The sequence below is a fragment of the Octopus bimaculoides genome, chromosome 5 (assembly GCF_001194135.2).
Source record: "Octopus bimaculoides isolate UCB-OBI-ISO-001 chromosome 5, ASM119413v2, whole genome shotgun sequence".
Lineage (NCBI taxonomy): Eukaryota > Metazoa > Mollusca > Cephalopoda > Octopoda > Octopodidae > Octopus > Octopus bimaculoides.
The window spans coordinates 18,480,531-18,502,981 of record NC_068985.1 but is presented as its reverse complement, the minus strand read 5'-3'; the positions used below and the strand labels follow the sequence as shown (position 1 = coordinate 18,502,981).

Below are 22,451 nucleotides of genomic sequence, written 5' to 3'. Positions count from 1 at the left end.
ACTTTATTTCAAATATACTGTGACCAAAGAAACAACAAAAGCATTAAGAATAAGGAAAAGAAAAAGAGCAATCAAGAAAAGTAAAGACAGAAGGAAGGAAAACAACAGATTGTGCTATTTGGAAAGAATAATTTTTCAAGAAACCTCACTATCAATTGTTCTTTTTTTTCTTTTTTTTTCTTTTTTTTTTTTGCTGACCCCAAACAAGAAATATGTTGGAATAAATCTACAATGGGCAAATTATATCCTGTATTAAAATGACTTAAATTGTCAAGAAATGACAGCCAATTTGAGAACAAATAATTCAGAGATAAGAAGAAAAGAAAAAAAACAACAACAAAAATTGGACAAGTGGTTTGGGAAATGTAATAATAGAGTTACTTTAAAAAAATATATACATTAACAAAAACACAATATCAAAAAGGACAAAGATACAGAAATGAAAAGAACCACCATCATCATCATTTTAATGTCTATTGTTCCAGGCTGGCATGGCTCAGATGGAATTTACTGAGCCAAATTTTCTATAGCTGGATGCCCCTTCCCATTGCCAATCTCATCTGTTTCCAACAAGGTTGTGGGATCAGAGTCGGAAACAATTAAGGAGTAGTCAGAGTCAGTAAAACCATACCGAGTCAGAGTCAGTATGGTTTTACTGACTCTGACTCACAATATCTTTATTCTTTAATATAAACTAGTTAAAACATATAAGTCTACTCAAAGTACAAGTGTATGTATATGCTTTATGAGATATGTAGACCACAATTACTTAATTACATAAAGAGGAGTCACAGTCGGAGGTGCCAATAGTAGAGGAGTTGGAGTCAAAGTTTTTTGTTTCGACTCCACAGCCCTGGTTTCCCAGCATGGTAATATTTCCCTAAGGCCAGATGTGTTTTTCAAGGAAGATTCAAAATGAATGATATTGCTTGTGCGATGGTGACACTTCTATACAACCATTACATGATGCTCAGACAAGGGGTCACATGCACATATATAAACATTTCTTTCCTTCCCTTTCTTTTCATATTGGAGTAGCCAAGTAATTCCTTTGTAGTAAGACACCTATTTCTATTTCTCTATTATACTTTAACCTCTCAACTGAGACACAGCCACCTCCCTCAATCCACTTCCTCTCCCAGCTGAGAAATCTTCGCCTCACAAGTTACTTGGCAATCCCACTGGTGCTGGTGCCACATAAAAAGCACCCAGAACACTCTGTAAAGTGGTTGGTGTTAGGAAGGGTACCCAGCTGCTGTACAAACCATGCCAAAACAGACAATGGAACCAGCTCTCTGGTTTGCCTAGCTTCTATCAAACCATCCAACCCATGCCAGTATGGAAGACAAACATTAAAATGATGATGACAAACATATATACATGCATACATGCACACCACACACAAGCTTCTTTCAGTCTCCGTCAACCAAATTCACTCACAAAACATTTGCCCTGAGCAGAGGTTCTCAACTGAGGTCCACATCACCCTTGGGGGTCCAGATAACATTTTGTTGTGAAAATCTCTATGCAATAAATTGGTTATACTTCTTCAATATACAAAATATTTAAAGAATTTATTTGAATACAATTTCTAATAATATTTAATTATAAAAATATAAGAGGATTTTTTAAACATCAAATGGTTATGGGGGGATCCAGTAGTGTAAGATAGGAATTAAAGGGGGGTCCAAAGGTTAAAAAAAAAAAGGTTGAGAAACACTGGCCTAGAGTATCGTGCAGTGGAGATGAACCTGAAACCACATGGTTGGGAAGTAAGCTTCTTAAACATAGTCATGCCTACATCTAAAAAACAAGCAGAAACACAATATACACACACACACACAATATACACACACACACACTATATATATATATATATACACACACACACATACACTATATATATATACACACACTATATACACATATACATATATATATATATATATATACACACACATGCACACACTATATATATATACACACACACTATATATACACACACACACACATATATGACAGTAGGGTGTGATTTGAAGGAAATTTACTATACGAGGTCTGATCAATAAGTATCTGGACTGTTGCCATAGTAACAAAGCTAAAGCATGCAGAGTAAAGCCACTTGGCACATATTGTGCCTTGAACTCTGCTGTACATGTGCACTAAGTTTTAGCATTCTAGCTCACTTCTGCTGTTTACAGCAGTGCTTGGAAGGAAGGTGTGTAGTGTGTGATCGTCACACTGACCATGAGAGAAAATTGTCATGATAATACCTGCTCAGAGGTCTACGCAAAGTTTCAGAAAGTGTATGAGCTGCCCACGAGTGTACAAGTGGTTCAGACATTTCCAAGATGGCTGAAAAAATATCGATATTGACAAAACGTTCTGGGAGACCCCAACCAGCAGAACTGAGAAAAACATTGCAGATGTGTGTGCAGCTGTGAGAGGAAATCATCGAATCACCATCCGTGAGCTATCAGAGGATATGCAGATTAGTTACGGTTCAGTTCAGTCCATTATCACTGAAGATTTGGGTACGAGACATATCTGCAAGTTTGTACCAAAACTGCTTTCAGCTGACCAAAAAGACACTCGGATTTCAGTTGCACAAGATCATGATTGTGTTGCAAGCGATGAAAACTTTTTGAAAACCTTGCATAGGCCTCTGAGCAGGTATTGCCAAGCTTTTGGTAAAATTTGCTCAACTTTCCGTCATGGTCAATGTGATGAGCACATGCTACACACCTTCCTTCCAAGCACTGCTGTAAACAGTGGAAGTGAGCTAAAATGTTAAAACTTAGTACACATGTACAACAGAGTTCAAGATCAATCTGTGCCAAGCAGCTTCACTCTGTGTGCTTTAGCTTCATTACTATGGCAACAATCCATATACTTATTGATCAGACCTCGTATGTAGCAGTTCCAATACCAATGCAGAAGCTTTCCTTTGTTGGTTCAAAATAAACTTTGTTGTCATCATTCCATGTGAGTCATAGTCAACAAAATGAAGATCAAAAGCATTCATGCCATAACAATCCAGTCACTTGTATGCTATTATACAAACTACAAGTGTAATACAGCTTTTAAGACTGTATGTAGGGTGTGATCCGAGAATTTTGGCTGCTATTTTCAGTGGGCTGAACAAAGTCTTGTCAATGAGCAATAAATAAGCAGTTCCCATAGCCCTTCTCTCTCTCTCTCTTTCTTTCTCCCCAACCCACTTTCCACTTACATTTTCAGAGTAAGTAGTTAATTTTATTACTTCAGTGAAGTGATCACCTTCACTGACAGGTGAGCTTCACCAACTTAGAAAACGTGAGAGAAAAGGAGGGTTGTTTTATATTTTTCTTCGTCCTATATACTCTTTTACTCTTTTACTCGTTTCAGTCATTTGACTGTGGTCATGCTGGAGCACCACCTTTAGTCGAGCAAATTGACCCCAGGACTTATTCTTTGTAAGCCTAGTACCTATATTATCGGACACCTATGCCGAACTACTAAGTTATGGGGATGTAAACACACCACCATCGGTTGTCAAGCGATAGTGGGGGGACAAACACAGACACTCAGATACATACACAAATACATACTCTTACTCTCTTTACTCTTTTACTTGTTTCAGTCATTTGACTGCGGTCATGCTGGAGCACCGCCTTTAGTCGAGCAAATCGACCCCAGGACTTATTCTTTGTAAGCCTAGTACCTATATTATCGGACACCTATGCCGAACTACTAAGTTATGGGGACACAAACACACCACCATCGGTTGTCAAGCGATGTTGGGGGGACAAACACAAACACACGTAACACTGCATAATCATCACTATTATTAGATTAAACGATAAAAGATTTAATGAAAGGTACAGAAAGGAGAAAATACAATTACGTAGTACATTGCTAGAAAATTAATATTCAAATACTAAATTTAACTTTTTTTATATATCTCTGCTGAACTATACAAATATATTCCTTTCATTTCAAATAATTTTGAAAATAGAAAATTTAGTAAAATATCTTCAGCATTCAGATTATTCTGTCAAATGTAAAGCTTATTTATTGCCTCTGCCTTAGCGAAGGAGGAGGTATTGTTTTCAGTCGTGTTTGTTTGTTTGTCCGTGGACAAGATATCTCAAGAACTGCTGGATGGATTCGGATGAAACTTTCAGGGATGTTTGGCCTTGTGACTGGCATGAACTGATTAGATTTAGGGACTGATCTGGTACCGAACAAGAATTCTGGATTGTTTTCCCGTTATTTTTTTTCACAATTTGAGAGTGGTCAGATTCATGTTTAGTATTCTCGTTTGTGAGAACAGTCAAGTTTATTTCAGATATTCTCATTTTAAAAATCATCACCAGCTAATCGTTGAGAGGACATTGGTATTGCCTTGGCGGAGGTTTGCGCTCTCTGAGTGCTCTTGTTCACATTGTTTTGAATTAATCATGCATTATCTCATTTCTTTTCAAAATCTTGATATGATTGTTTATTTTTAGAACAACATTGTGAGAGGCCAGATCTGACTGGTTTCAACATAAAATACAAAATATTTGAGTCAGATATGGCCAGTTTAAATACTAAAGGGTTAACTTGGTGTTTGGAACATAAACCAACTTGAATTTTGATCACATTAGCATTTAAACCAGTCATATCCAGCCCAAATATTCTACCTATTTTATGGTAAAACTGGACAGATCTGGCCTCTTGCACCTATTCTGCAATGTAATTTTAAAAATAAACAATCACAACGTTGAAATCTTGAAGCTATGAGATAATGCATGATTAATTCAAAACAATGTGAATAAACAAGCATTACGTTTGACAGAGAAACCTGAATGCTAAAGGGTTAAAATGGGAAATTTATATCATAAAACCAGGGGAAAGCTTCAACAGTTTGGTATCAAAAGGGTTATTGGCTTGACTAAAAATTAAATACCGGGACACATGCTACTCTAGCTTTAAACTATATTTTCAACTATTGTTTTATATTTGTTGGCCCCACTGCAGAGAAAAAGTTGTTTTTTTTTTCACTTGTTTCAGTTATTGGACAGCAGCCATGCTAGAACACTGCCTCGAAGGGCTTCATCAAACAAATCGACCCCAGGACTTATATTTTTTTCAAATCTGGTACTTATTCTATCTTTCCTTTTCACCAAGCAACTAAGTTACAGGAACATAAACAAACCAACATTGGTTGTCAAGCGATGAGGGATGGGAGACAAATACAAAGACACCTGCACAATAGAAATTGTTTTGTTCTCAGTTAGGTAACTAAGTTCTCTGTCAAAACCATGAAGACAACCTTTATTCTTAATGTCTTAAGGCTGCCACTATGAATCCTCTTCATAGTCTCTACATTACAGAGAGATGCAACTTCTCAGCTGCAATGAAGATAATCTAAATGGAAGTTGGGTACTCCAAATAAATCCAATAGTATTCAAAAATAGTTTTTGCCATAATTGCACAGAGATGATGTGCACTCCATAGGCCACAGTGAATGTAACTCATCTCGAAGGACAGTAACTTGAAACAGATACAGACTAGAGAGGCATCTTTAGTCTTGACAGATAACCTCTCTCGTGCCAGTTGTTAAGTAGTTAGTGATAAGATCATCTAGTTACAAAAACAATACAAAATAGAGAAAAGAACATGATATATACAACAATAAAAGTTGGTTTCCTCTGAAGATGTGTGTAGCACATGAGGACTGACAGCAATTAGAAGCATGGTTTACTGGAACAGACCCCCTTCTATATATATATATATATATATATATATATATATATACTTAATGATTTTGTTCCAAACAAGACTTGAGGCCAATGTAGTATAAGAGACAAGAAAGAAAGAAAAGAAGGAGGCCTACAAATTCAAAAGATATCAACTGACGAAAAGCTTAAAGGATTGAATATCATAGACCGGAGAAACACAAGATGATAATAGTGAGTTTGAAAAAGCAGCAAGTTCATGGAAAATAACCTTTAGAAGAGGGGTGGGGAAACTTTTTAGTGCAGCAGGCAAAAATTTACAAAGGAAAAGGTCTGCGGACGGATCACAAGTTCTGACTCTTATATCCATGTAGATCTTGTATATATCTATGTATAATTCAATATACATTAATAAAGATAAGTTTAACACATTAAATTAACATGTAACATCTTCATTAATGCTGCCACTGAATTTAGGACATTTGTATTACTTATGTGGTATTCTATATTTTTCAGCTAGAGTGTAGTTGGGTCTCAAGGGGGTAGTACAAACCTAGCAATATGTGTTTTATAGTGAAAACAAAATTTCCATTCAAATGGCAATTACCAGGCAATTTTCTGTTCGAGTCTAACCGTTTTAAGTCGTAGTGGAAACGTGACATATGTCGCAAATAGGTATATGAATATTGTATAAATTTTATAATTGAAAAATTTACTATATTTTGTACATTCAAGTATATCAGTCTGCGGGCGAAATAAAATGGGCTCGTGGGTGCAAATGCGCCCACGAGTAGAGATTTCCCCACCCCAGCTTTAGAATATGATGACATATGACTAACAAGATCTGTGCCAGTGTGGAAAGAATGATATAAAAACAATAATAAAGATCATCATCAAAGCAAGAAACATAGGTTCAAGTGATAGTACACAATATATCTGAGGCCTCTGACAGTCACAGTTGATCAGATATATGCACCTGTAATATTCCTCTCCAGTTACAGGCCAAAGTAAACGATTTTCTTATTTTTATTTTTAAGACCAATGTTTCCCATAGAGTAAGTCTCCTCCCCTGCACACCATCAATGTTGACCAAAAGAAAAGCATGGGTCAAGGGGTCAATGGTGTCATTGCAGACAAACTTAGAACACAATTTCAGTAATCCACTGCCCTGGACTGGTACTGAAATTTATCAATCCCCAGAAGGAAAGACAAAGTAGATTTCCCTAGGCCATGAAAAGAGTCAGAAGGAATACTACAAGGGATATTTACCAATACTCTGACAACTTTGCCAGTCCACAATCTGCAAGCTATATATTTTTTTTATGTAAGTACACTCCTCAGACACACACACACACTGGAAAAAATAGATATATACTCATCATCATCGTTTAACGTCTGCTTTCCATGCTGGCATGGGTTGGACGGTTTGACTGAAGACTGACGAGCCAGAGGCTGCACCAGGCTCAATCTGATCTGGCAAAAGTTTCTACACTTGGATGCCCTTCCTAACGCCAACCAGTCTGAGAGAGTAGCCAACCACCCTGAGAGTGTAGACAAGGTGGCACAAACACACATACTGGGCTATTTTTAGTTTCAGCCTATCAAATCCACTCACAAAGTGTAAAAAGTATTCATGCTGGCACCACAGAAAAAAGCACCTGTGCTGGTGCCATGTAAAAAGCAGCTGCATTGGTGTCATGTAAAAAGCACCCAGCACACTCAGTAAAGTGATTGGCATTAGGACAGGTATCCAGCTGTAGAAACCATAGCAAAACAGACAAATGGAGTCTGGTGCAGCTCTCCAGTTTGCCAGCTCCTGTTGAAGCATCCAACCCATGCAAGCATGGAAAACAGACATTAACCCTTTTGTTACCATATTTCTTATTTCTTTACTGCCCACAAGGGGCTAAACATAGAGGGGACAAACAAGGACAGACAAAGGGATTAAGTCGATTACATCGACTCCAGTGTGTAACAAATACTTAATTTATCGACCCCGAAAGGATGAAAGGCAAAGTCAACCTTGATGGAATTTGAACCCAGAACGTAACGGCAGATGAAATACCACTAAGCATTTCGCCTGGCATGCTAACTTTTCTGCCAGCTCACCGCCTTCTTTTGATACCATATTTCTGTTAATATATACTGCCACTGTATCAATTAAATTTTTTAAAGAATGAAGAATTTGGTAAAATAGTTTTCTCATTATTAAGATAGTGTTTGGAACAAATTAGCATAAAATTTTGATGGAAGATTATAATTTAGACCACTTTAAAACAATAAGTTTATGTCAAAGAACCTGGGGCAGTCTCAGGTGAGCTGGTATCAAAAGGGTTAAATGATGATGATGTAGCAATATGCTCTGGAGAAAAGTTTAACTACGATGGAATTATACAAAAAAAAAAATGTGGTAGTAAAATATTCATAGATGGCTTTTTGTAGCATATGCCAAATGTCAGTCATCATCGTAACATCCTCCTCTTCATACTTGCATGGGTCAGAGAGAGTTTTTGGAGGCAAATTTTCTACAGCTGCATACGATTCCTGTCACCAACCAAGGTAATATTTTCCATGGAGTATATTGGAAATAAAGGACATTCCTTAACAATGGCACGTGAAAAGACATTCAAGCGAGATCGTTGCCAGTGCCGATGGACTAGCTCCTGTGCAGGTGGCACATAAAATACACCATTTCGAGCATGGCCGTCGCCAGTACCGCCTGACTGGCCTTCATGCCGGTGACACGTAAAAGCACCCACTACACTCTCAGAGTGGTTGGCATTAGGAAGGGCATCCAGCTGTAGAAACTCTGCTAAATCAGATTGGAGCCTGGTGTCACCTCCTGGTCCACCAGTCCTCAGTCAAATCATGCAACCCATGCTAGCATGGAAAGCGGACGTTAAACAACGATGATGATGACGATGAAGACAAGGTAGCACAAACACACACTGGGCTATTTTTAGCTTGCATCTATCAAATCCACTCACAAAGCCTTGAGCAGTCCAGGGACTATAGTAGAAGACACTTGTCCAAGGTACCATGCAGTAGGACTGAACTTGAAACAATGTGGTTGGGAAGTAAACTTCTTAACCATACAGCCACAGCTGTGCCTATCTGTGAAACAATTCTTTGATTCAATGGTCAATGTGATTAGATGTACATTACCATCATCAATGTTGTTATGCCTACTTTTCTATGCTTATATGGGTTACATGGAATTCATTGAAGCAAATTCTTTTCTACAGTTGGATGCCTTTCCTGTCACCAACTTGTTTCCAAATAAGGTAATATTTCCCCCATGGTCAGACATATTTTTTCATGGAAGATAAGAAATGAATGACATTGTATAATCATGATGCTCTTACACATACACATGTATCTACAACAAGCTGCTTTCAGGGCTTTGATTGGCCCAGGGTGAAAGTAGAAGGCACTTACCCATGATGTTGTACAGTGAGACTGAACTTGAGACCAGATGATTGAGAAGCAAACTATTTAACCACACAGCTATGCCTGTACCTATTTTTATAATATTTTTTACATTGAAGATATAAGGCAATCACACTGGTGCTAGTGCCATGAAAAAAAGCACCCAGTAGACACTGTAAAGTGGCTGGCAAACCAAGCAGAGACAACATAGGATCAAGTGCATACTTTAGCCTTGCTGAGAGAGAGAGAGAGAGAGAGAGAGAGAAAGACAGTTTCTATAGAACTGGTGCTACAAAAAAAATGCATCCAATAGACTCTTCTGTCAGTCAGAAAGGGTATCCAGCCATAGGAACCATATCAAAACTGAGACTTTGGAGCAAAATGTGGTCTTCAAATTAATGAGATCCTGTTGAACTGTCCAACCCATGCCTGCATGGAAAGCAGATGCATGATGATGATGATGCTGATAGAGTGCAGTGAGGATTAAAGAGCTCTTTTTTATATATGTTTATTGATATGGATCATGTTTAAAATGTGGTTAAAACAAAAACAAGATGAATTTGAATATTGTGAATATAAAATTTTAATCAGGAATAATGTTACTTACAGGTGGAGTCTTTGTACTAAGGTCTCTATTAAGTCTATCAGTGAATCCTTGTAAAAGCGTATTCCCTCCAACTGCAATTACACTGCTGTATAGACTCTGAAGATAAGAGAAGACAATCGTTAGAATAATTACATACAAAATTTAGCATGTTTGTGTATGTAGGACTTTATGTACATTTATTGAAATAGACATAAAAATTAGTGATACATTAAGCATAATCAGTGAATGCCTTCCATGTCTTTCCATAAGACCATGTCTGGTGATGGGCTAATATCATCTTGCTTGGGAACAAGTATGTTTTGGAGAGAGGTCAGGCATCTAGCTGTAGAAAGTCATTGCTAAATTTATTTTGAGGTCTTTTGATTCTAGGTTTTGCTTCCATGCCTAGAATATCTTTCCTAATTCTGCGACAGATTCAGCTAAAAGAACTAAGTCATCAGCACACGGGAGTTCCCACAGGCAGCCACTTAAATTCCCGTTATGGTTTCAAGGACTAAAATGAACAGCAAGGAGCAGAGCACTTTGCCCCAATGTACTCCCACCTTCATATTGAATTCATCCCCCTACTCATTACTAACTTTTACCATACCAACTGTATCACTGTATGTTGCTTGTACAACTATTACAAGCCGTTTATCTAATTCAAGCTTTCTCGATGACCACCAGATCACAGAGCATGGAATTTTATCAAAGCTTTCAACTTGCACTCCATCAGTTGTGACAACAGTTCTGGTTGATCCAATCAACGGAACAGCCTGCTCATGAAATTAATGTGCACGTGGCTGAGCACTCCACAGACGCCCGTACCCTTAAGGTAGTTCTTAGGAAGATCCAACATGACACAGAGTGTGACAAGGCTGGCTCTTTGAAATAAAGGTACTACTCATTTTTGTCCACTGAGTGGACTGGAGAAACATGAAATAAAATGTCTCGCTCAAGGACACAATGCAGAGCTGGGAATTGAACTCATGACCTAATGATCATGAGCCAAATATCCTAACCACTAAGCCATATGACTTCACTAAAACTTTCACTAGGTTGACAAATATCAAGTACAGGAAGTGGGTGTACTTCTGACTAAATACTTCACCTACAGCTGTCTCACTAGGAAGAGAACATCAATAGTACTTCTTCCTAGTATAAAACTAAACTGCATCACATTTATGATAATTCTCTTACTCATCAACTGCATTATAATTCTTTTGGTCACTTTCATTAACTGATCTAACAGTTTAACACTTTGTAGTTTCCTCTCTCTATTATGTCCGTTTTGCCCTTGTAGTAGTTAATAAAGCTGCTGATATACAACTAGTATATCAGCAACTACTATATCCTGTACAACTTGAATTATTGTGAGCACACTTTAAGCATTTCAGCAGTAATTCCTGATGCACTTGATAAATTTCCTGTCTTCACATCCTTAATCACCAGCTACTATCCTGCTGACAACTTGAAAAACTATTGGTTCTGTTGGGCTTCCATAGAGAAGATCCTGCTTTCTCTCATACATTCTCCTTGTTCAAAACACTTCTCATCACAGCATTCTTTCTTTCTAGTCTAAGAGCAAGAGTGTTATTATCCTTCTATACATATTTTTTCCCAGTAACATCTGGATTTTTTTCTCACACACTGCCTCACAAACTGTCACTCCTCACTTCTGATCCTCATGTCTTAGAGAATTGGCAAACTTCTGATCCTCAACTTCTACCTTTGCTAAGTAAAGCTGATGTCTAACTTCTTTTCTTACAATTTGATGAGGAGGTGCAATGGCCCAGTGGTTAAGGCAGCGGACTCATGGTAATAGGATCGCAGTTTCGATTCCCAGACCGAGTGTTGAGTGTGTTTATTGAGCAAAAACACCTAAAGCTGCACAAGGTTCCAGCAGGGAGTGGTGGTGAACCCTGCTGTACTTTCACCACAATTTTCTCTCACTCTTCCTTTCTGTTTCTGTTGTACCTGTATTTTGAAGGGCCAGCCTTGTCACACACTGTGTCATGCTGAATCTCCCCATGTCTGTGGAGTGCTCAGCCACTTGCACATTAATTTCACAAGCAGGCTGTTCCATTGATCAGATCAACTGGAACCCTCGTCGTCGTAACCGACAGAGTGCTACGATGATTTGATATTGCTCTTTGATGTTCCCTTTCTTCCAGTTTTTCCAAGCCTATCTCTCGGCCTTTATGGCTCATCTATTCTATGCTCAATAAGACATTCATCACAACATACACACCCATCAACACACAGCTGGTCACATTCCAAACATATTGAAAGGACATTCAGCACAATACACACACACACACACACACAAGTAGAGACAAAACCCATTCAATAAATGCTTTTAAGTCACTCCCTTGGTAGGAATCCACAAAGTTTTCTTTTAGACAAAAGATAACTACACTCTCTCTCTCACTAACACTTTGAACTCTATACCAAACTATATTAAAAGAAGACTTCAACGAAAAATCTCCAGACATATTTTTGACCCCCTGACAGAAAATAAACTGTTTTTACTTCAAATTTTTATAAATTTTTCCTGATATTTGATAAGATGAGATTCATCATCGAAATTGGTAATATTTTCTTAATATGATTTTTAAAATCATTTTTATTAAATTCCTTCTTAAATTAAAATGTCTTAAATTTACTTTTGTGCTATTTCTACCTCCACCTTTTATATATAAAAATTTGATTTGTATAGATCTCTAATCATTTTTCAACTATATATATATATCTATATATATATATATATATATACACACACACACACACACACATGTGGGTGCGTGTGTCTGTGTGTGTACCACCTGCAACTTGACAATCAATGTTGGTGTGTTGACTTCCCCATAACTTAGCGCTTCAGCAAAAATGTATGTATTAACTCCTGGAGTCAAATTGTTCGACTAAAATTCTTCGAAGCAGTCTAAATGACATATACAGACTCACACATGTGCGTACACAGACTGACAGAGATATAAAACTACACATAAATCCTAGCACACATATGTGTATATGTGTCTGTATACACACACAGCAGCATTTCTCAACCAGAGTTCCACGGAAACCTAGGGTTCAGCAGGAAAGAGTAAAAAGGTTGAGAAACACTAATATAGAGTATAGACACACAGACACACACACCCACATCATGTGTATATAGAGACAACACTGACAGAAGTATACATCTGGCACACACACACATTTTTAACAAATTCCTAAAAAATAAGACGCCACACATGAGTAGCAATAAGAAAGGTAAAATTGATTAACTTACCGGTCGTATATCAATATCACACATTCCGACACTTGTTGTTACAACATGGCCTACACTTAGCATTGTGTTTCCTGGAACATCCTGCAATAAGTTTTACATAGAAAAATGCATTAAAAACATCTGTACTTAAGAATAGTTAAGTAATGGACATAGTACTCTTTCACTAGTTTGAGCAGACACATCTCGAGAAAACTATGCTCTGTTGAACCACCTTTTAGCCACTATGGTTCTAACCTGGAGTAGTAGCACCTTCTAGGATCCCAGCTCAGCCATGGGTTAATTAGCATGTCAAAGAATTGCTTTTGGATGAGGGTCACTGACAGACACCCAAATGGACCAAGGGCAGATGAGGCACTTGAGCTCTTTAACTGTTCATCTAAGAGAAGGTAACTCCATATATCCAGCATCCTGATAAGCTACTAGGCTTGTAGCACTTGTTATTCCAGGCCAATATGTTTTGAGGTAAGGATCCATGCTGAAGAGACATAAATAAAACAGGAAACAGTGGCTTGAAAGAAACTCCTTTTCATATTTTCTAGAAGTTTAGATTTCCACACAAGAGAAAACTTGTTGACGGTAGCCCAGGCTTTACCAATACATGTTTTTATATCACTCCCACAGTTAGATATTTTGCTACTTACATAAGTAAATTCTTCTACACATTTGAGAGGTATGCTAGATAATGATTTGATTGTTCCATTTGGATTTAAGCTTATGTATTCTGCTTTGTCAGAGTTAACACAGAGACTGATAACTGTGTCACTTGCAGAGATTGTCTGACCAATGAGCAATTGTATGGGAACCTTCAGTTCGTATCAGACATCATCAAAGAGAATAGAGTTAGATTCACAGAGTTTTGCTGGTGAGCTAAAGACGAAATTGTTAGTACAGTTCTTTTGTGGGAGCCTACACAAAGAAGAGCTAGCAGAGGACAAAACCAAGATCTATATCAAAGTGATTTGTGACGACATAAACTGCAATCCTTCTAACCTGACAAATATGATGAACAATAAAATTGGATGATGACAGAAAGTCACAGGAATTCATGCAAGCATTGCAACCAGATGAATATACATTTGAAGGACGAGAGTGAGTTTGGCTCAGCACAAACCATGCCCACTATAAGAATATTTATCATGTAGGTTGCTCAGCAAACCAAGACACCAGCACCAACACACTTTCTTCATAAGTTCAATGGTGATAGGAAAAGAGGCAACAGGGACAGGTGGAGATGCTATTCAGTCTTCAGCTTTGATCCTGTACACAGGGTGACGGTTGTCTTTATATTTTTGTACTGTGTCTTGCTGAACACCTCACTTCTTGAAGTAATAAGAGGGTTCACCACCACCACCATCTACAGAAACTACTTTCATACAAATATAAGTTTTGAGTGGGAAGCAGAGATAGTTAAATTAAAGTGGGTTTTTTTGTTGATCTTGAAATATCATGTAGTGTCAAATAAAAAAAGAAAATGAAAACTGTTAGACAAATTTTACAATTCTTTCAGATTATCAGTAAAAAACCGCTAGAAAAAATGCATCTGTCTGATACACTTAGCTTATTATTAATTAAAACATCAACAACCTCAATAATCCTCAACAAATTTTGGCCTATATTATTATATTAAGCCAAACAGATAATTATATTCTTAATAGGAATATGAATTAGTTGCTGTGTCATTAAGTATACCCTATAGGTATACTTTATAGGAGTTAAAGGTTAAATATATAAAATTAGATTAGTATGTAACATAGAAGACTAATAGAATTGGTAGAACACTGCACTAAATGTCACCCAGCTTAAATTTTTGCCTTATGGCTGAGTTCAAATCATGCTAAAACTGAAACTGCTTTTCACCCCCTCAGGATAATTTAGAGCCAATTCAGCTAATTATATACGTCTTCTATAAATAAACTGGCAGCCTTGTAATACTGTCCAACTCTTTAATACCTGTTCATTGCAGTGTATGATGTAAAATGCATACAGATATTTTGCTTGCTAGATTTTTCAACGTTTGCAACTTTCCTATTGATTTTGTTTAAAACCAAAACCAGTGAATTTCATCGTCATCATTATTTAATGCCCAGAATTCCATGCTGACATGGGCTGGAGGTTTGACAGTATCTGACAAGCTGAAGGACAGTGACAAACTCCAGTGTATACTTTGGCAAGGTTTCTAAGGTTTGATACTTTCTCAATGCCAATCACTTTACAGAGTGTACTGGGTGCTTTTTTTTTCTTTTGTAGCACCAATACTAGAGAAGTCACCAAGTAACTCACAAGGACTGTCTCACCCTTTGACTGAGTGAGGTAGAGAGGGAGGTGGCTTTATACAAGTTGTTGAGAGGTGGTAGAGGGAATAGAACAGGTGTCTTGGTGTAGAGGAGGAGATACATGGCTATGCCCAACAGGGAAGAAAGAAAAGAACAATGGTGATGAGGTGTCAGGGTATCTCAAGAACAAGATGAATATTAAAGAGAATAAGGAGAGAGAAACAGAAAGAGTAGAGGGATAAGTTCAGGAGAACATAAGAAGGGAGTGACAGATGATTAAAGATGGAGATAGAGGTGAATGCAGTGAGTGATGAAAAAGGACAGGTCGCTTTAGAATGTCTGTATATATTAGTTTATTAGAGAGAACAATTTTCACTGATGCAGATGAGGTGTATTATACTGAAAACAAACATACTGACTCCAAGATGAATGGGCTCAGAATTGTTCAGTGTTGATTTTCAAAGAGCATAGATTTTTGTATGACCATTTGGAGGAAGAAGAGGAACAAAATAATGTGAAGATTTAAATGTTTACATTTTAACCACAAAGTAATTTCAAAATAAACTATTTTGCAAATTTTTGTTGACAATAAGCAGTGTATGGCCCGAAATGTGATAAAGTAGCAGAGAAAATTAAAGCAATAAATAAAAAAAAGGCATTGTGGTCAAGTAAAGTTACCATAGCCAAGTGTCTAAGATGCTGAAGCACTGACTAAACCAAAAGTTATCAACTAGTCTTAGATAGACAAAAATACATGATGGTCAAAGCTGGAATATCTTTGATTACAGATCTGATCAATGAAGCCTGATCTGCAACTAAATAACACCGTCACTATCATAAATAAGAAATGGTCATCATTCACTTGTTTGTTTAACATCCATTTTTATCATGTTAGCATGGCTTGAATGGAAATTGATTTTAAGCAGCTGGATACCTTACTTGATGCCAACCCACTCCTGTTTTTCAAGCAAGAGATTTTCTATTCTATATGGCTTTGAAAAACCAGAATGGCTGGTTATAATATCGACAGGAAATGTAAACATTACCACTGTTTCACCCAAATAATGACATTAACATACATACATACATATACACATGCATATGAAGGGCTTCCTACAGTTTCCATAGACCAAATTCACTTAGACCAGTGGTTCTTAACTAGGATCCATATGGTCCTTGGAGGTTCATATCAGATTTAATTGTTGAAATTTGTCTCCAATGAATTGGTTATACTTCAACAATATACAAAATATTTTAACAATTTTTTTAATACAATTCCTCATAATATTTAATTAGAGAAATATAATAAGATTTATAAAAATATTGAATGACTATGAGGGTCCGTCCAAGTAAAATAGGAATCAAGGGTCCATAGATGAAAATAGCTCAAGGCTATAGAAGAAGATACTTCTTAACCTAAATATCTCAGGGACAAATCATATCAGTTGATAAGGAATTTCTTCTAACTTGAAGTGAATAGTGAAAAATGTTACCTTGATAATGCTTGGATCAAATAGGCCTTCGCTTACTTTAAACCTTTTACAACCAAACTCTTGGTTGTAACCTGTTGGAAATTCATAGTGAAGTGATGGCATTGTATCAGTTTGGCTGGAGAAGAAACAAATTGATACAGGAAATATCAGAAAGGTTATGAAGATATGTAAAAAGCGCAAGTAATTCTTTAGCATTCAGGTTAATAGGTCAAGTATAATGCTTATCTATTCACACTGTTTTGTATAAGCTTGTGACTTCAAGATTTTGATGATGTGATCATATATTTTTAGAATGATATTGTAGAGTAGGCGCAAGAAGCCAGATTTGGCTGGCTTGAATATGAAACAGGTAGAATATTTGGGCTGGATATGGTCAGTTTGAATGCTAAAGGATTAAAGTGATTATATATAATGTCTTATTTATCATACATACAGAAAGAATTTATTTGCTGTGAAGAATTAAAATGTCAATATATTTTAATTTCATTCAACTGAGAATGTCAGAAATAGTAGATGCCAAATTTATCTTAAAAAAATAAATTTGCTATTTTATCTTATTTGTGTCAGACATTGGGCTGCAGCTATGCTGGAGCACTATCTTAACCCCAGTACTTGTTTTTAAACCTGGTACTTATTCTATCAGACTCTTTTGTCACACAACTAAGTTACTGGGATGTCCACAAACCAATAGCAGTTATCAAGTGATAGTGCAATGTAACAAACATAGATACACACACACATGTATCATCATCATCATCATTTAAAGTCCACTTTCCATGCTAGCATGGGTTGGACGATTTGACTGAGGACTGGTAAAACCAGATGGCTACACCAGGCTCCAATCTGATTTGGCAGAGTTTCTACAGCTGGATGCCCTTCCTAATGCCAACCACTCCAAGAGTGTAGTGGGTGCTTTTACGTGCCACTGGCGCGAAGGCCAGTCAGGCGGTACTGGCAACGGCCACGCTCGAAATGGTGTATTTTACGTGCCACCAGCACAGGAGCTAGTCCAGCGGCACTGGCAACGATCTCACTCGAATGCCTTTTCACATGCCACCGGCACAATATCTGCTTATATATATATATATATATATATATCATTTAATATATACAATTACAAAAGAGCTACTAATAGTTTCATGCTTTAAGTACCTCTCTCTCTCTCACTGGATAGAGTACATTTTTTTATTTTTTTATTGATCCTACCTAATATGGAACTGTAAACTATACATATATTTATTATATTTAGGTGTTAATGAAAGGACAAGCAAGTTAGGCAAGTCAATATAGAAAAAATATTAAATACAAAGAATATACATATATTTACGTATAAAAAAAATTCCAACTTATACAGAATGGAAATGGTATTAGGAATTAAGGAAATTGAGTAAGAATTTTACAAGTAAAACTCCTACTCAAACCCGTTAATTCCTGATACCATTTCCATTCTGTGTAAGTCAGACTTTTTTTTATTTTTGTATTAAATGTATTTAATATTTGTTATATATCAACTTGGCTAAATTGCTTGTCCTTACATTTACTCCCCTACCTGCTCAAATTAAAATTTCTTGAGTACTGCAAAGCCTATTCTATACAGAGAATACCAGTCTCATATCTGCAAACTATATATATATATATATACATGATAGGCTTCCACACAGTTTCCAACGACCAAATTCACTCACAAAGCTCAACCTGGGGTTATAGGAGAATCCACTAGCCCAAGGTGCTGTGCAGTTGGACTGAACCCAAAACCACATGGTATCAAAGTGAGCTTCTTAACCACATAACCATGTTGGAATCTATATTAATATTGGTTATCTCCCTTTTAAGTTCTTAATTCAAGTTCCATTAAGTCAATTTTTTATATTTTCACCTTTTTTCAGGCTGCTAAAGTAATTCATTCCCCAGTCAAATGCTGGTCTGACTGGATCAACTGCACCCTCCCACAACACATGTAGCTAAGTGGGATCAACCCACAACACATGTAGCTAAGTGCCAATCTTGCAAAATGTTGTTATTTGAATGCAAGAAATATTTCAGTTTCCCATTGTCTTATGAAAATAAACCATTATAGATGACAAATAGTTAAAAGGAGAAAATATAGACGAAACCAAAGATAATACTCTACCTTTCTTCATAAGGACTATCAGACACTTGCAAAACAGTAGCAACAAAATCTTGAAGGACATCCTAGTAAGAAATAAAAAGGAATAAATTAATTGATAAAGAATCAGGTAGAAAACACAAAAGTCATCAAATATTTTATTTTTTATCTTTTATTCGTTTCAGTCATTGGACTGCAGTCATGCTGGAGCATTGCGTTAAAAGGCTTACTCAAACAATTCATGCCACCCTAGTACGTATTTTTAAGTACTAAGTCTCTTTTGTTGAACAGCTAGGATAAGGATGTAAACAAACCAACACTGGTTGTCAAGCTGTGGGGCAGATAAACAAATATATATATATTTCTTTATTGCCCACAGGGGGCTAAACACAGAGGGGACAAACAAGGACAGACAAAGGGAATAATTCGATTACATCAACCCAGTGCATAACTGGTACTTATTTAATCGACCCAAAAGGATGAAAGGCAAAGTCAACCTCAGCAGAATTTGAATTCAGAACGTAACAGCAGACAAAATACCACTAAGCATTTCACCCGGCATACTAACAATGTCACCAGCATGAACACTTTTTATGTGGCACCATCATCGGTGCTTTTTACGTGGCACCAATTTGTCAAGAAAGTGACTTGCAAGAATGTACAGCAACCAGTCTTCCATAAAAAAAAATCTTGCTCAAGCCTGCATGAACATGTACAGATACATGGTCAATCCTGACTGACAGAAGCCCTACTTAGGTATACAGTAGTGTTTATGTAAGAAATTAGTAAAATACCAAAGAAATTTACCTTGACCATGTAGTTATGGAATGATTTAGTAACTTCAGGAACTTCCCTTTTTATATATTTAGGTGATTCATTCTCTTGTACAGCTTCCTGGAATTACAGTGAAAATTAATTACTGATAGACATCTTGGAAAATTCATTTTTACAACTTTAAGAAACAAGCTTTTGTTTGGGTCTGAATGAGTTAATATATTTGTTGCAAATAGTGTTTTGTAGGTAAGGCTGTGTGTGAATGATATAACAACACCATGCAAACATTCAATAGCATTTATTCACTGCACAAGTGATATTCAGGTGGGTCATGAATTAGGAAATTTCCAAGAGTCAACACAACTGAAAGAATAATTCTGCAGTATTTATAAATAGCTGATTACAAAAGCTCTCTACTTAAGCTTGCCGAGACAGGAGAAAATATATTCACAGGGTTCACATCGTAAAACTATAGCAGCATGTCTGCAAAACATTAGCTGCTGTCCATAAGGTTGAATAGTAGTCATAAGAACAACTGTTTAAAAGCAGCAAGGGAATGAATCAGCCAGTCTCTACGCAATTAAGATTAGCAACAGTAAAGACAACATTCTGTCCAGACGTCTACGACACTCTGCCAAGTTGGCACTCAAGAAGAAGCCTATTTATAACCCTTGAACTAAGATGTTCAAGAAGGATCTAGAACAATGGTTCTCAACCGGGATTCATAGAAGATTTTTAGGGGTCCATGCAGGCAAAGTAGTTAATTGGAAATCCACAGTAGTATTTTAAGGGTCCACGAAAAAATTTGTTTAGATGTATTTATTGCAAGGAACAAGATTTCTTTCTATAAGGTTTTACATAGTTCATTATGCTGGCACGAGTTCATTCAACACTACATCTCTCCACTCATCATGTCCTTTGTCATCTCCATTGTTATACATCCTGATGAATTTTCTCTAATCATTGTATAGGAAGTGGAGGTGCATGGCTTAGTGGTTAGGGTGTTGGACCCCTGATCATAACATTGTGGTTTCAATTCCTAGACCACGTGGTGTGTTGTGTTATTGAGCAAAACACTTCATTTCATGTTGCTGCAATCCATTCAGCCAGTGAAAATGAGGAATCCTGCAACAGACTACCATCCCATCCAGAGAGGAGTATACACACTAGAGAAACCAGAAAACTGGCCTTATGCTCCTTACAGAGAAATGTGGTTAACCCCACATTGTAAAGGAAGACTTAAACATAAAACAGAATCTAACCAAATTTTTTGCATCTAGCCCCTTTTTATTTGGATGGCAAAATTCTTGATGTGAACTCGTACTGAAACAGATTTTGCTCAAGTTGTGAGGGTCATTATGCCCATAATAAACACACTGGTTCTATTTCACTTATCTTATTATTGTTGTTAGTTAATTAGTTAATCATTTAACCAATAAACAAACTGATTGTTTAATTAATCGTTCAGTCAATCAATCAATCAACCTCATCAATGACATGCCCTTTCTACTCGAGGTCTGTTTGGTCATGGAGATGCTGTGGTAGACCTGTTGTAGAGAGGGCATGTCACTGATGAGGTTGCAAATGGCAAAGAAGGGACTTTAACAAACCAAACTAACTGACCAAACAATTAAATAAACTATCTATAAGTTAATTGCTTGACTAAGTGACTAATAACAAGAGAAGTGAAATAGAACCAATGCATGTGTTGATTACTGGTGTAACAATTCTCCTGAGGTACAATAAAATCTAACCTCTTCTTTCTTTCCTTTCACAGCACCTTATAAGAAAAATTTCAAATATCTGCTGGCAGAGTTATACTAAACATAAAACTCTAATGATAAGTACCAAAATTTAACTTATCAAAGGAATTCTGTGTTCAAATTGATTAATTTGTTGTGAATAAAACGCATAGGAATCCCCAAAGCAACTTTAGATGCTGACATTTCCCCGTCTGGTTGATATTGCAAGAATAAATTGGTTTAATACAAACAAAGATAAAATTTCTATTATCTGTTACACAAAATACAATATTTTTTAAATAAGTACACAGAGAGGATTTTATTAGGCTTAAACTCAAATCTAAAGACTCCATTAACTTCATTCTTTTACCTTTCAATTAATACTATTATTATTGATGTTTTTATTATTTTTGATTGATTTGACTCAGGTTTGTTCATATTCTTGGTAGAATTTACATGGGCAATGGGTTATTACCTGTAACCTTAAGCATCAGCAAGCTTTCAATAGTCTTTCAAGTGCTTAAGACCCTCCTGTTAATCTTTCCTGTCGCTAAGAGGCAAACTTTCTGTAGAAGCTCTACAGAGCATTCTATTCCAATCTCTGTCAACCATGTCTACATCTTTGCTCATAGTTCCCAATGCACCAATTATTATTATTATTATTGAGTGAGAGAGCAGAGTATGCCATCAAGTGACACTGGGGTAAAATATACGAAGCCCAGTGTACCCATCATGACTACCCGTCTGATAAGGATACACCAGGCACATGCATCACAACCATATGTGCGCGACATGGCGATCTCATATCAAGATAAACAGTGCATGACCTTGCAGGTGGGGCCCAGTTAGAATTTTCTTCAGGTCGAGTAGCTCATCCTGCTCAGAAGGTCCCTGAATAAGGGTTGTTTAAAGATGCTGAACAAAACACCTATGTTTCCAAAGGTGAATTATCCAAACCCCAAAGAATTCCCCCTGGGCCGGCTCTTGTGCGGGTGACACATGAGGTTTTTTTCGAGCAGGATCGTTGCCGGTGCCCCTGGACTGGCTCATGTG

The 22,451-nt window shown here is 36.8% G+C and overlaps 1 protein-coding gene across 2 annotated transcripts in view; it reads right to left on the bottom strand.

Moving 5' to 3' along the window:
• The window catches only part of LOC106871757 (actin-like protein 6B), a 102,125-nt gene that overhangs the window by 16,062 nt on the left and 63,612 nt on the right, over positions 1 to 22,451 (bottom strand). For both annotated transcript variants that reach the window (XM_014918392.2, XM_014918393.2), the window contains 5 exons: positions 19,690 to 19,776; positions 18,907 to 18,968; positions 16,776 to 16,890; positions 13,010 to 13,090; positions 9,742 to 9,837 (listed from right to left, as the gene is read on the bottom strand). In XM_014918392.2, the coding sequence (XP_014773878.1) occupies positions 9,742 to 9,837; positions 13,010 to 13,090; positions 16,776 to 16,890; positions 18,907 to 18,968; positions 19,690 to 19,776 (441 nt within the window). The remainder of the gene's footprint in view (positions 1 to 9,741; positions 9,838 to 13,009; positions 13,091 to 16,775; positions 16,891 to 18,906; positions 18,969 to 19,689; positions 19,777 to 22,451) is intronic.